The sequence below is a fragment of the Channa argus genome, chromosome 18 (assembly GCF_033026475.1).
Source record: "Channa argus isolate prfri chromosome 18, Channa argus male v1.0, whole genome shotgun sequence".
Lineage (NCBI taxonomy): Eukaryota > Metazoa > Chordata > Actinopteri > Anabantiformes > Channidae > Channa > Channa argus.
Window position 1 is genome coordinate 19353001 of NC_090214.1, and position 15485 is coordinate 19368485.

At 39.9% G+C, this 15485-nt stretch overlaps 1 protein-coding gene across 1 annotated transcript in view; it reads right to left on the reverse strand.

Moving 5' to 3' along the window:
• Positions 1-15485, reverse strand: part of atp8b1 (ATPase phospholipid transporting 8B1) — a 32475-nt gene that overhangs the window by 8535 nt on the left and 8455 nt on the right. Inside the window, exons 2-14 of the mRNA XM_067483695.1 lie at positions 10792-10973; positions 10232-10329; positions 7539-7652; positions 6884-6982; positions 6482-6543; positions 6267-6339; positions 5339-5409; positions 4701-4783; positions 4007-4165; positions 3675-3763; positions 3234-3424; positions 2682-2766; positions 1787-1910 (exon numbers count right to left, since the gene is read on the reverse strand). Of these exons, the coding sequence (XP_067339796.1) occupies positions 1787-1910; positions 2682-2766; positions 3234-3424; positions 3675-3763; positions 4007-4165; positions 4701-4783; positions 5339-5409; positions 6267-6339; positions 6482-6543; positions 6884-6982; positions 7539-7652; positions 10232-10329; positions 10792-10954 (1411 nt within the window). The 5' untranslated portion in view covers positions 10955-10973. The remainder of the gene's footprint in view (positions 1-1786; positions 1911-2681; positions 2767-3233; positions 3425-3674; positions 3764-4006; positions 4166-4700; positions 4784-5338; positions 5410-6266; positions 6340-6481; positions 6544-6883; positions 6983-7538; positions 7653-10231; positions 10330-10791; positions 10974-15485) is intronic.

Consider the following 15485-nt stretch of genomic DNA (forward strand, 5'->3'; position numbering starts at 1 on the left):
AGGTGCTTCCAGATGACTGGACCACTAAGCTAATGTGATCAATGTGATCAAGGAGACAGGTAGGAGGGTACTCGGTGTGTCATAGGGAAAGAGGAAAGTGGACAAGGAGACTTGGTGGTGGAACGAGGAAGTTTAGGAGTGTATAGAGAGAGAGAGGTTAGCTAAGAGAAGTGGACACTGAGAGACTGAAGAGAATAGACAGGAGTACAGGGAGATACAGCGTAAGGTGAAGGTAGAGGTGGCAAAGGACAAACAAAGAGCATATGAGGACTTGTATGTTAGGTTGGACACTAAAGAGGGAGAGGTGGATTTGTACAGGTTGGCGAGACAAAGAGATAGAGATGGGAAGGATGTGCAGCAGGTTAGTGTGATTAAAAATAAGGATGGAAATGTATTGACAGGTGGCCAGGAGTGTGATGGAAGATGGAAGGAGAACTTTGAAGAGTTGATGAACGAGGAAAATGAAACGGAACGAAGAGTAGAAGAGGTGACTGGTGTGGAGCAGGTAGTAGCAAAGATTAGTAAGAGTGAAGTGAGAAGGACTTTGAAGAAGAGGAAGTGGAAAGGCAGGTTGGTCCTGATAACAAACCTGTGGAGGTATGGAAGTGTCTAGGAGAGGTGGCAGTAGAGTTTCTGACTAATTTGTTTAACAAGATCTTGAAAGGTGAGAGGATGCTGAGGACTGAGGAGAAGTGTACTGGTGCCCATTTTTTAAGAACAAGGGAGATGTGCAGAGCTGTGGCAACTACAGAGGAATAAAGCTGACGAGCCACAAAATGAAGTTGTGGGAAAGAGTAGTGGAAGCTCGGCTAAGGGCAGAGGTGAACATTTGTGAGACAGCAATATGGTTTCATGTCTAGAAAGAGTCCAACAGATGCAGTATTGCTTTGAGGATGCTGATGGAGAAGCACAGAGAAGGTCAGAGGAGTTGCATTGTGTCTTCGTAGATTAGAGAAAGTGTATGACTGGGTGCAGAGAGAGGAACTGTGGTATTGTATGAGGACGGTCTGGAGCGGCATAGAAGTATGTTAGAGTGGTGCAGGACATGTATGAGAGCTGTAAGACAGTGGTGAGGTGCTGTAGGTGTGACAGAGGAGTTCAAGGTGGAGGTGGGTCTGCATCAACGATCAGCTCTGAGCCCTCTTCTTGTTTGCTCTGGTGATGGACAGGCTGACAGATGAGGTCAGACAGGAATCTCCATGGACTATGATGTTTGCAGATGACATTGTGATTTGTAGTGAGACAGGGAGCAGGTGAGAGGAAAATCTAAGAGGTGGAGGTATGATAGGAGGAAGGTTAACCACGGCAAGACATAATACGTGTGTGAATGAGAGGGACCCAAGTGGAACGGTGAGGTTACAGGAGCAGAGGTGAAGAAGGTGCAGGACTTTAAGTACTTAGGGTCAACGGTTCAGCGCAACGGAGAGTGTGGAAAGAGGTGAAGCAGGTTGGAAAGGGTGGACAAAAGTGTCAGGTGTGTTGTGTGATAAAAGAGTATCAGCAAGAATGAAAGGAAAGATGTTCAAGACGGTGGTGAGACCAGAGATGTTGTTCTGCTTAGAGACAGTGGCACTGAAGGTGTGAGAGTAGAGGATGCAGAGGACAGAGTTAGATGGAGGCACATGATTCTTGGAGACCCCTGAAAGAAAACAGCCGAAAGGAAAAGAAGAAGAATCTCTGTACATTCGCATTCTTCCTCACAGGTTTAATTAGTAAAGTAATTCAAAAGAGTTCAGGTTGCCATAGTTAAAGGCTCAATAGATCTGGACAAGAAGCTGTTCACTACCGTAGCTGTGTCCACCAATGGTGCACTTCTTGAATTGCATGATGTTCTGTGTCAGAGTTCCCGTCTTGTCAGAAAAGATGTATTCGATCTGACCGAGTTGCTCGTTCAGTGTGGTGGTTCGAGCCTGCAGAGAGGACAACAACTGGTTTGATGACTTGTTTTTTTTTTTTTTTTTTTTTTTTCCTACAACTGATGCAGTGAGAACGAACATAACTAAAGAACTGCTGCTGGTTCACGTCCTACCTTTTATTGGGATGGAAAAATGTCCCATAACCTTTTTCTCATTAATTTTTAACTACATCTCATGGACTGTTTTGGATTTGCTCACTCATCATACAACATAATTCACATGAGAACAAGCAGCCATTTTTAAAAAAATTAAAAGGGGGACAGCTATAGCTCCACAGGGTCAGTGGTTCAATCCCCGGTCCCGGCTATATGTTTAAGTGGCTCTGGGCGAGACACTGAACATCTAACATTGTCCGCATCTCCGCTGTGGCGACCCTGAACTCACGGGATAAGCCGAAAGGACAAAAAAAGCCACAGGGTACAACTCTTACTTTACAGCTTAGTAATATTAGGGTAGTAGTGGGGTAATACTGATTATATTACCTTGTTATTCCCAAACTGTTTGGGTTTGTTATAAGATGCACCATTTTACAACACATGATACAATTTTGAAATACATACAAAAGAGTTATTTTCCAATAACAACTCTTAAGAATGTATAATTTCTCCCCTTTAGGACAACATATAATACAGTTTTTATTTTTTCATGGTGAAGGTTCCAATAAAAACAAAAGCTAAAACTCCTTTTCTTTTCTCGTGTGTATTGTCTGGTTTTACTATGCAACATGTCTAAATGACAGGTGCAGTGTATCAAATAGTGAATTACCTTAGCTGGGGTGTCTTTGTCTGCAAAATACATCTGAAGGTCCCAGTTGATGAACTTACTCTGGCCCAGACGAATCACCTCCACACTGAACACAGAGAACAAACGAGGTTTATTTCAGGGAAAAGAAATTCCTATGCCCCCCCCCCCCCCCCCCCCCCCATCTATTTTTCTAACTCAAAAGAAACCAGAATGGTTTGGAATTACCTTGACTTGTAAAACAGTTCAAACTATGTGAGATTGCTATTTACAAGCAGCATCAACTATGATTTTAGCAATGCGTCTAAAAAAAAAAAAAAAAAAAAAAAAAAAAGAAATCTAAGAAAAATCTCAGAAGACCTAAGATCAAGAGTTTGTCATCTTAGAAATATTGTGTCTGTTGACATTTGTGACATTGGTGAAGATCAGATCACATTTTATGACCAACTGATGCAAAAAACCAGGAAAGTGCAAACAAACTGTAATTCTACATCATAATGCAAACTCCCTACTTGCTTCCAAAAAGTGTGTGTGTATGAGTGTGAGTGTGAGTGTGTGTGTGTGTGGTTTGTTCACCTGACATATAGTGAAATGGGCACCATGGTATTGAGGACGATGATGTATCCCCAGAAGCTGAGAAAGCCTCTGTAGGCGGCGTCCTGGTTTTTGCCGTCATACAGATACCAGGACTTGGAGCCAATGTCCTGGTACCAGTAGGTGGTGCCGATGGCCAGGCCTGCTGACACCAGCAGCAGCAGCAAGAAGATCTACAGGTACAGAAAGACAATCACACAGCCGGTGACTATTAAATGTGTCAAATAACACAATATTTTAATGCTTTATTTATGCAATAAGTTATTAATCATACTGAATGAGTTTGCAGTTTGATAGGTAAGGCCCCGAACGAAAGATCATGAAAACATCCTTGCCAACAAATGCAATAACCAAAACATCGAAGTTCTACTGATAAAAGAAACAACCGGAAAATTATCAGCTCCAGTTGGAACTTAAACTTACTGTGTAAACCATATAGTTCATCAGCTCATCAATTTTAGTTCTCTTGAACCTGGTCTTCCCACCATTCCTCATGATTTTGGTGTCGGCACCTTAATTAACAAGCATAACAATAGTGAAACCAATGCATGCTGTTTGAATATGGACAGAAGGAAAATCCTTACAATTTACACAAGTTCTGTACTAAGTAAAGTGAGATCATTCCGATTTAATTTGTTTATAATTTATACTATTTAATCTTCTAGTGAAACGATGTGTTCAAAACTTCAGAGGCATGCACAGACACAAGATCACTATAAATCATATTCAAAGCAGTGGGACAGCGGTGTTCGTACCTGCAAAGATGACCAGCCCGTGACATATCTCCGTGTTTCGGATCTTGCAGCCTCTGAGCAGCATGTTGTCCAGATCTAGAGGGTGGCGGTCTTTCTGCCAATGCATTGTCCCTGTGAACTTGTCCAGACGGTTGTTTGGCTCCTCACACTCAACCAGAGCTACAAGACAGAAACAAAACACTGTGAAAAGAGCTTTAGTATGAGTTAAAGTGTAAAAGATATTTTTAATGAAAAGTTTCATCCTCTGTGGAGCCTGAATTCGCACTGTCTGCAGTTGTCGAGATACTTTGCTCAGGATGTTTAAGGACCTTCTGCCTTGAGTCACATTTTCTTGTCTTTTATTCAATTGCAAAGTTTAACCCATAACCCATAAAATTATATTTTTTTTCTCCAAAAAAAGCTACTAAACATTACCTGGAATAAAATTCAAACATTATATAGGCTGCGAACAAACAATAATTTGTCTTCAATGAAATACACATTATCTTAATTCTTATCCGACTCCTGCATTTATCAGAAGGAAACAGATTATATATATATCATTGACACAAAAAAACTTTTTACTTTCATTTTTACTGTCTTTACTGAGCTGAACCATTTTCAGGTTCAAGCTTGTTTCCATATCAAAAGCAATTTAAAGTTATGAAAATAAAAGTGACTTGCAGTTTTTAACCATGAACTGTATGGTGTTTACCATCAAACTCAGCCAGCTGATGTTGCTCCTGCATCCTCTCATCAGTCACTTTAAGTCCCATCTTAAACTTCAGGTTAGTTTCACTGCCAAAGACAAAAACAATATGGACAAAGCACTAACGACAAAAACCCAACTACCGAGGAAAGCAGAATTCTAGTTAGCCAGACCGGGATTTAGGCCCATAAACTGTGGCCTAAGATGGAATTGGCTGGAAAAGAAATTAGAATTCATAATTCATTCTCTGATGCAATTTCCATGCCACAAAGCTTTGATAAAACAAAGTTGATACGGATCTCCGTGTTTCACTTTGCCATTTACTGTAATTCCATTAAGTACACCTTTACAGGCCTATTTGATTTAAAGGCGTTTCTCATGGCACAATATACAGTCACATGAATGTAAAAGGTGACTCTAGGTGAAAGCTCTTTTCACATTTACCCCCCTCTTACTGGTGACTCATGTGTTGGTGAAATGCTTGGGAAAAAAAGGACAGATCAAACAACGTTCAAGGAGCCAATAACACTAATCTAGCAGCCACAACTACACAAAATGTAGTACATGAATTACTTTAAATATAAACTAACATTTTTCTGAAAAAGTAAAATTGAAAAAAAGAAAACAAAGGTAAAAACTCTTACCCGTCAAGCTCAGCAGTTTCTACATAACAGAGGCTGTTTGGGTTCGAGCTTGATAACAGCAAGATATCAGCCTGAAAACAATAAAATCAGTAAACGCGTCAATAAACAGAAATCCATCAAGTGTTCTGATGGATTTAAAACCATAACCTGAATCATTTGCATCCAGTATGTTTCTGCCAGTGTGCTTTCTGTATAATGCTGTCTTTGCACCACATCTAAATTATCACCCCTGTCAAGTTGCAAAAGAAAAGAGTAGCAACAAAGCTCATCCCCCTAACTAATTCTCATGTGTTATTCAAAATACATTATTTTACCTTTTCAACTTGTGAGGTTTAATTGCTGGACCCATACTTTTTCAATACCAACTTGTTTGCATAACATAAATATCTTATCTCATATCAACTGTATGCAGATGATACATTTGTTTACCAAAGTCAAATCTAATAATGCTGCTGGTCATGTACATTTGTCACATAACTTTTTGCTCATGCCATCTTGGGAATTATATGCAACCCTCTGACTTTTAGATGTGGATGTTAATAATGTAAATGTCAGTCATGGTTTCTGAAAACCTACAAAATATAGTACTTTTTTTTTTTTTTTTTTAAACTAAATTTGCTACTTGGTTTACTTTGAATATTAATAGACAATGTTGCTTTTAGAGCTACAAGCATTTAGGTTACTGACTATGACTAAGTGGTTACATGAGCCAAGTTATTTAACTTAAAACACATCTGGATACGTTTCTGCACAACTGGAAAAGTAAGAACATCTGTTGGATATGTACTAAGTTATTGTCCAAGAAAGTGTTGACTTGAAACAGTTGGTCTAAATGCACATTGTAACATCTGAGTGAATCGGTTTCAGGCACTAACATGCAGTCCATTGTGTCAGAGAAGATTATGGCACCTAGGAAAAACCATCATACCGGAATAAAGTCGTTTTTCTTCAGCCGGACCACATCTCCAACCTGGATGTCCATCCACTTTGATTCTTGAAATCTGAACCAAAAGAAACTTTTAGATTTGACATTTTCCTCAAATGCTGGTAACTTGTATTTCTCATATAACATAGTAGTCAATTTTCGGAAGATTATATTGTTGCTTTGATCATTAAATCATACAGAAAAGTCTTTGTTCTGACCTGCCGTTCAGCAGAACCTCACACTTCCGATTATTGATTTCCTTGTCCATTCTGTGTCGTGCCTGAAAGAAAAAAAAAGTCAAAGAAGCCTAAGCAAACCAGATAATTTATAATCACTCAGCAAAATAAATGAGCTTGAATAGGCCTCAGTTACTTTAAGCATTTTATGAGAAATGTTTTTATGTTTTAGTACTGAATAATTTAAAAATTCGAGCTGTAAAAAGTAAAATGTCTTTGTTGGCCTCAGAAACCCGGTACTAGTCGGGTTGGTAAGGTACTGTACAACAGCAGCATTTAATCCAAAAGAAACAAAACTGACTACAAAAGTTTATCCACAACCTAATGGCAAATTAAACCTGTTTTACTGTTACCAGTGTGTGTGTGTGCCAAAAGAAGTCTTACCAGATCATCTACCAGGTCTTTGATGGCAGTGATAGCCAACACTACGACCAGAGGAATCAGTGTGGTGTACCAGGGCAGAGTGGAAATGTCTGGAATAATCTGAGCAGTAAAAAAAAAACAAAAAAAAACAACACTTTTATCATTTACAAATTGAATGAAGTGTCACATGTCTGACACCACTACACAGTGAAAACCACATCTCCCTGGATTTCCATGCAAATTCATAGCAGCCCCCTCACATATGCAAACCGCAAACATTTTCCTGAAAATTGTACATTTCTTCTCTTCCACGTGTAAGCAGACAATTGCTTCCTGCTGTTTGATGGTGTCTTTAGATATTAGCGTGATCAGGTTGTCATAAAGGTAGGCGTTCAGGGTCTATCCAAAGTGTAGGTCTCAGAGGCTTAATTTGCCCATATGGGGAACAGTGAAACAAGAATTGAAACTGGACTGGCTTTACTTTGGCCCATAAATTTGAAATATGTTTAAATTAGCTTTAATGACAGTACTTTTTATATGTCGATACATCTTTAACCCTTTCAGCTTTACGCAAATCAACAATAAGCACAACATTATACAATTCTCCATCCTAAGTCTTCAGAAATCTTTTTTACGAAACGTAGCTCAGGTGATGTGGTTACGTTTTTGTACATACTTGTAAGATGAGCAAAGCCAGGAAGTAGAGGTTGGCAGCTCTCTTAAACTGCTCGTACAGGTTCAGGGGGAGGAAAGTCAGGACATTGTACTTGTATGTCTTGATAGCATTTCCCTGGAGAGGAAAAACAAGAGATCAAAAACGATGTCAGTCTTCATTCTGAGGTGTTAAACTGCATTTTAAAAAAGGGGCTTTATAATCTCATTGGCTCCTCAGAAAATAGCCCCTTATAAATTCACCAACATTAATTTAGTGTTGTACTGCATCTCCACTAAAAGGTTAGTACTGTAAGTCTTAAATGCTGTGTTTCTACATGTCTAACTTTTTTTAGTACTTACTGTAAGGTTAACTGTAAAAGATTTGTTCTTAATTCCTAGTGACCCTGATTCCCAGCAGCCACGGTATTATTTGAAATAACATGTGAAGCCAGTGTATGTCTGCCTTGCATCTACTGATAATCTTATAAAATCATACTACACGTTCAATGTGACACGGATACATTTTAAAGGCAGCGTGTACCCTGTACTGAGCAGGAATGGGTGGATATCAGGATTTCAGTACAGGGGTGGTGCTGTGTTTCAACAGAAGATAACCATCTAAACTGTCCATTACAGCCTAGTTTCCACGGAGCAGAAACTCCTTCCCTACCACAGTTTCCCCAAACAAAAACCCTAAAGCCCTAGCAGCTCCAGGTCTCTGTCTCTCTAAAAGTTTCCGAATAATCCCAGGCATGCTCGCTCAGCATTTTATGCCTTTCTGAGCAGTGCCACGTTGAAACCGAAATGAACTCTACCCACTTCGGCATGAACTTATCCACGGGACAAACTCTTTTCCCTTCTCTCCACCAGTTTACTGTTAATTGTAATCGAAAAATGAATGTTAACTGTTCAAACATGCTTCAGATGCCCTGCTGTGTCTATTAATCACATACCGGTCAGCTCAGCTTGACAATCAGGTTTCTGCCTCTACAAACCCAACACCAAGCTTCACACGCCAAAAAAACAACAACAGTGTTTCAGCATTTGAACAGTCAGCTGCAGCGTTACTTTAAAAGTACAAATCTACTACTAACAGGGGGGAAAAACGAGATTAACCAACATTTTACAGAAAACATAGGGAGCCCTGTTGCTGGCAGAAAGGACTCAGCAGAAAAAAATGCAACCTCAGCAGAAAACCAACATTTCATGTTGCTGGTATGAAATTTACTATGGGAAGATTTCTCAGTTTTTTTCCATTTGATATAATGTGTATAGCAATTATAACCAAATATACAGTGGGTAAAAGAAAAACTGGAATAACTAGTTTTGGGAAAACTGCATTAACACACTGTGGAACCACCTGTTCAGATTCAGGCAAAGTGACGTGTGAAGTGCAGTTTTCAGGTCTTTCCAGATTTTCACTAGAATTCCAGTCTGGGCTCTGACTACACCATGCAAAAACATTGACCTTTTACTCCTTCAGCCACTGTATGGTCCAGCTTTGAGCTTTCTTACAGACTGTCGCAGGTTTCCCTTAGGAATTTGATGGTACTTTGCCGCATCCATTTTTGCTTCTATCCTGACAAGTGTCCCAGTCCTTACTAAAGGGAAACATCTCGAAACCTACCACCTATATGCTTTACTCTAGGTTTAGTGCTCTTGGGATGATGACTTTTTTTTCTTCTTTGGGCCAGACATACAGTTTGGCATTGCGGCCAAAGAATCTTGGTCTTATCTGATCATAGCACCTTTGTTCATTTGGCCATAGAAACTCCCAGGTGCTCTTGGTCCAAACTTGTTTTTTTTTTACAAACCATACATATAACCCGGACTTGTGGGACAATTATGATAATGTTTTGACATAAGCACAATGCCAGCTCTTTGCCATGAAATTCTGTTAGCCTTAAAGTTGGCATTAGCCTCTGCAGTAACCTCTCTGACCAGTTTTGTGGTAGAAACAAACACCTTCCGCTTCTTCTTATAGTCTTAACTGTGCTCCTAGGGTTGGACAATCCCTTTGAAAACCTTTTGTATTTCCTAAATTCTGCCTTTTTACAATTTCTTCCCCGAGATCTTTGAAAGTGCTTTTGAAAATGATCGTTTGAAGTGAAAAGACTGTTTTTCCATCACCAAGCACTGGAATGCTTTACAAATACAGATCAATGGTTTTTGGCTTGTCCCTTCAGGGGTGGCCAGGTTGATTTGTGTTTTAATGACGGGTGCCCTTCCTGCCACAACCCTTCCATTTTATCTGGGCACCAGGGTCACCCTTGGTGGCTGGGTGGGGCCACACCTATGCTCTACCACTGAGCCACTAGGGACTGGAATGCTTTAGGAATATCTTAAGGAAAATCATTAAAACTGATCAGGTGAGATCAGAAACAAAATTAGTGACACCTGACTGAGTTTACAACTGCTCCTCTGTAAGTGGGGATGTGGAGAGTGATCCTGATTCCTTTTTTTTTTAAAATTAGGTTGTACAAATAAAGTGAAACCAATGGATGCCTGAAAGTTTTTTTTGGTTTGTTTTTTTTTTACAATGGGAAAGGTGAGCAGCTCATGGACTAAGCCATGCAAAACGCAAACTTGTCCTGCTCTTTGTCAAGGGTGTGTCCACCATGCTCAGCTGAAAATGCCAAGGAGTTGTACCTGGACAAGAAGGAGAGAGGATAATGACTTCTGTGCATTTAATAGTACTTAAACGGTTGAACTTACAGAGTATCTGCTCTTCTTGATGCACAGGAAGATTTTTTTCTGAAACTCCGGCAGCTGGTGGAAAGGTCGGTCATTAGCCTTCACCTTCCAACCCATCTCTGAAAACAAATGTTCTTTCATTGACATCTTTAACATTCATGGAATATGTATATTACAGAATACAGCATATTTTTGCAACTTAAATCTTTTAAAGTTATTCGAAAATGTATACAGTACTTTGTCTCTTTTGATGGTGCTACATAAACTGTACTGTGCGAATAATTCTGTACAGCCTCAATTGAGATGCCCAAATCTCTTAATTATAAAAATACAAATCTTTTTTTTTTTCTTACAAGCACACATCTTCTCTAGAAATGCACAAAGGTTTTTATAAAAATCACAAATTCCATCTACAACCACAAAATATTTGTTGCTGCCTTTTGAGCCCATACATTTCCCTCCACTTCCAGTCAACAATCCAAGCTAGGCTAAATGTATCCTCGAAGCAAAGAAGCAAAACATCCTTTAGCTCTGGAAAATGACAAACAAAAGTTAACTGAAAATTATAGAAATTGTTTTACCACTGGGCCTTGCTTCCACTGGAGGTTGTTCTGCTCCTGGTGGTTGTTCTGCTTCCTCTTCAGAGCTCACTTCCAATTCGTCATCCGTCTCATCATCACTGTATGGCATGACGTCATCATTGGGCCCCAGGGACCCCTGAGAGTCTGCCCGTCGCCGACTCATCTTTGCACCTCAGGTGTCTCTGAGTAAGATAAAAAGTTTCCCTTGATTTAGAAGGTTTGTTTTTTTTTTCCAGATTTAAGTTTGTTTGTTTGTTTCATTTTACTAAACAAATAATCTGGGACTTAAAACATTTTAACAGCATGGCTGTAGGAATAAGGTTTGTTCCACCATTTTGGACTAAATAAAATATATAGTGAAATATCCCAACAGCTGTGATTAATTTGCCAAACAGTTGGTACACATTTATGTTACTTAGAGTATGTTTTGTAAAAACTATTTTTTTCAAGGTGATCAACTAATGAATAGAGGGACTAAGATGTTTGTTTGAAATTTAAAAATAAAATAAATTTAAAAAGTTTCTACAACTTGTTTTGAGCCCTGGGAAATTCAGTTTATTGGACATGATTTGGAAAGGGCTACACACCTGTATTTGTGTGTGTGTGTGTGTGTGTGTGTGTGTGTGTGTGTGTGTGTGTGTGTGTGTGTGTGTGTGTGTGTGTGTGTGTGTGTGTGTGTGTGACAATGAATTGTCTGTAGACCCCTGAAACAGGATTGTATTGAGGCAAAGATCTGGGGAAGGGTAGAGAAAAACTGCAGCATTGAAGGTCCCAATGAGCACAGTGGCCTCCATCATCCATAAATGGAAGTTTGAAACCACCAGGAATCTTCCTAGTGCCGGCCAGCCAGCCAAACTGAGCAATCAATGCCTTAGTCTGGGTGGTGATTAAGAACCTCATGGTCACTCTGAAATAGCTCCAGTGTTTCTCTGTAGAGAGAGGAGAATCTTCCAGAAGAACAACCATCTCTGCAGCACTCCACTACTCAACCTGTATGGTAGAGTGGCCAGATGGAAACCACTCCTCAGTAAAAGGCAAATGACAGCCGGCCTGAAAGACTCTCAGTCTGGTCTGATGAAACAAACTCTTTGGCCTGAATGCCAAACGTCAAGTCTGGAGGAAACCAGGCACCACTCACCACCTGGCCAATACCATCCCTACAGTAAAGCTTGGTGGTGGGAGCATCATGCTGTGGGGATGTTTTTCAGTAGCAGAAACTGGGACACTAGTCAGAATAGAAATCCTGTTCCGGAGGGCTCTGGATCTCAGACTGGGGTGACGGTTCATCTTGCAACAGGTCAACGACTGTAAACAGACAGCGAAGATAACAAAGGAGTTGCTACAGGACAACTCTGAATGTCCTTGAGTGGCCCAGCCAGAGACCAGACTTGGACCCGACTGAATATCTCTGGAGAGATCTGACAATGGCTGTGCACTGATGCTCCCTATTCAACCTGATGGAGCCTGCAAGGTACTGCAAAGATTATTTATTTATGATCATTTCATTTTTGTTTTATACATTTTATTTTAAACAAACTTCTTTCACATTGTCATTATGGCGGATTGTTTTAAGAATTATGAAGAAATAGTGAATTTAGTTCATTTTGGAATGAGGCTGTAACATAAAATGTGGAAAAAGTAATTTGAATACTTTATCGATGTACAGTAAATACTTATTCATTGTAAAGATTTAACAAATAGGGAAATAAAAAAACCAAAATTAATTTTTGTATAATTCCGTGAACTGAATTGTGGAGAGAGACTAATGAATCTTCAGGCCTCAGGACACAGAATGAAAAGGTCAGTCAGCTGATTGAAGCAACAATCGTCATGTAAAGTCCAGCATGATACACCATGACTGTACTTAAAGCAAAACATGCTTTGAAAGGACTGTCTGTTAAACAGGAGCACAGGCATAATAATAATGCAAATTCATCGAGGAAGAAGGAAGTTCATTTGTAACAAATCATGAGGGCTTGTTTTATTAGTCCTTTCGGCTTATCTCGTGAGTTCAGGGTCGCCACAGTGGATCATTGTCCGCATGTTCATTTGCCATCGGATCCCCTTCCGGAGGCAACCCTCCCCAATTTCTACCGGGCTTGGACCAGCATCCAGGCCCATCCCCTGCACAGCTAGGGATGACCCTGCGGTCCATGGACGACTGCCTTACCAACCGAGCTACAGCCGCCCCCCGCCAAGATTTTTTTATACCCTGTAAAAATTACAGGTGACATTTATATCTTAGGAAACAAATCTACATCTCAATGTACTTAGGTACAGAAATAACGAGTAGCTGTTCAAACTAAAGTTTGCTTTCACAGGCCTGTTTCTGTGAGAGCACCACATGAAATATGTGCGTATGCTTGCCTGTTTAAGTTTCATATAATGGATGATTATGAATACATGCACCCGGGGAATGTTATCACACCCTTGTAAGTATTGTCACTTCAGGACTTGGTGTGTAAACATGAATTATATTTAGCTGATTTTCTGTCTGGATTTAAATGTAACAAGAAACCAGCCGGGTTCCAAAAGCATTTGATCCGGAGATGGTACGACTGGAAACACAGGATGAACCTCTAATAGCTAATCCTCAAGAATTTTGTAATGAATACGTCAGTCAAAATACAATCTTCCATAAGCGTAGGTTCTGACTTTTGAAAGACGTTGCTTAAAGAATGAGCCTGGTCAGAGACGTACACAACAACAACAGAGGCAACAATGAATCAATGCTGAAAGGTTTTGAGTATATAAAAAAATTATATTACCTTTTTTACTCTGCATGACTGCTCCATTATTAAGGCTGGTTATTACAAATCATACAAACCCACTGTACATGAATTCAAATATTTTGAAATTCTGTGATTTGGTTTATTTAATAATGCAAATAATGCCAGATATAAGCAAATGTAACCGTAATAATCCAACAAAAGCACCATCACCTCCTGGCTACGTTTTTGTCAACGAGAAACTTGTTTTATTCAGATATGTAGCTGAACTGGGAACATTCAGACATAACTAGTTGGTGACAGATTTGCTCTCTATCCTCATCAACGACAAAATAAATCTGCATGGTCATTAGGAGGCCTGCAACATCCTCCTAACTGCTCCTGGTTAACAGGTGTTAAGTTTAAGTTGACGCCTCCCATCAACTTAATGATTAATGACTTGCAGGAGTCGGTTTGCTGAGCTGATAAGGTTCATTAATCCCGTTTCCACAAACCAACACACAAAGAAAAAAGGGGGTGAGGGAAAAAAAAAATACTCAGATCTTTTACTGTTTGAGCATGAGCTTCCTCACAAAACACATGTTGACATAATGCTGTAGGCAGAGCACAGGATTAAACAAGGATACGAAAGATGGCTCAATTCCATTTATCTGCTTCTTTGTGTAAGCACGGCTCACTGGGAAACTTAAATAGAGCAGAGTCATTGTTACTGTTTTGACAGTTTGTGTGCGCTTTTCCTACTGTGTCGAGTCAAAGGCTCGTGTAAAAAGGCCCATGAGATGACGTACGACGTGTCTTGCCTGTGTTTCAGTTTTTCATCTGAGCTCCAAAACAATGAACTCTTCTGCATGTCATTAACATGAAAAGGTTTGGAAGATAGTGGTTTTTCCACTCGTCACCAAGTCATGTGAACTGTGTTTTGGATGCCATATACATACACACACACACACAAAAATTGATTCCACATTTCTATTTGACACACAACGGATCACACCAGCCATGCCAGCTGTTATCAACAGGTTTGTTGCCTTTAACGACAGCTTGGTTAACGATATAACCCAAATGATACGTTATTCACACACCTTGTTGTGTCGGAATTAAAGTGAAAAGATGCAGCAACATCTCTGCCAACATTTTAATAATGTGAGAAAATGTGATTACTCTAAATTTTACCAGTGCAGCTATATTACATGCAATTATCAGATCATCAGCTGGCAGAAATGCAACGTCATGCCTGTTGCTTGACATTGCTCAGATTCCGACAAACCTTTCCAGCCATCGGTGTAGCAATGAAGGAGGGGGGCGGCATTTTTTTCCACACAGTGCTTAGTATTTGTAGCTGAAAACAGCCTGAGGAGCTTTAAGGATAAACACATGAGCTCATGTTGCATGTCTGTGTGGAGGTGTCAACGACACACCCACTCTGCTTCCTTGCAGCCTGATATGTGTGTGTGTGTGTGTGTGTGTGTGTGTGTGTGTGTGTGTGTGTGTGTGTGTGTGTGTGTGTGTGTGTGTGTGTGTGTGTGTATGCGCGCATATGCGTTAGCGAAACCAACTTCAACGTACCAGCAGAAAGATTTCAACTAGTAGCAATTTGAATCCTACGTCAACAAACTTTTAAGACCAGGACCCATTTCCATGTTATCTTACAGTTAACACATAATCAGTATTTCATTATTTTCAATTTTCAACTTCTCTTCTTCAACTTACTTGTTGGAACCTGCTCCCTCTCATTGTTGTCAACCAAGCTACGACTCCTTAACACACGATGTGTTGTGTAAGTTTTACTGTCACACCTACTGGATGGATTGTTCTGAACTATGAACATACATATGTAGACCAGAAAAGCACCATATTAAAGCCACCTGTCTAATACTGGACAGCAGCACACAGGGATCCGCACTGGCACTCGATCTACGATGCAATGCACTGTGTGTTCTGACACCTGTCAATAATGGCTAGTGA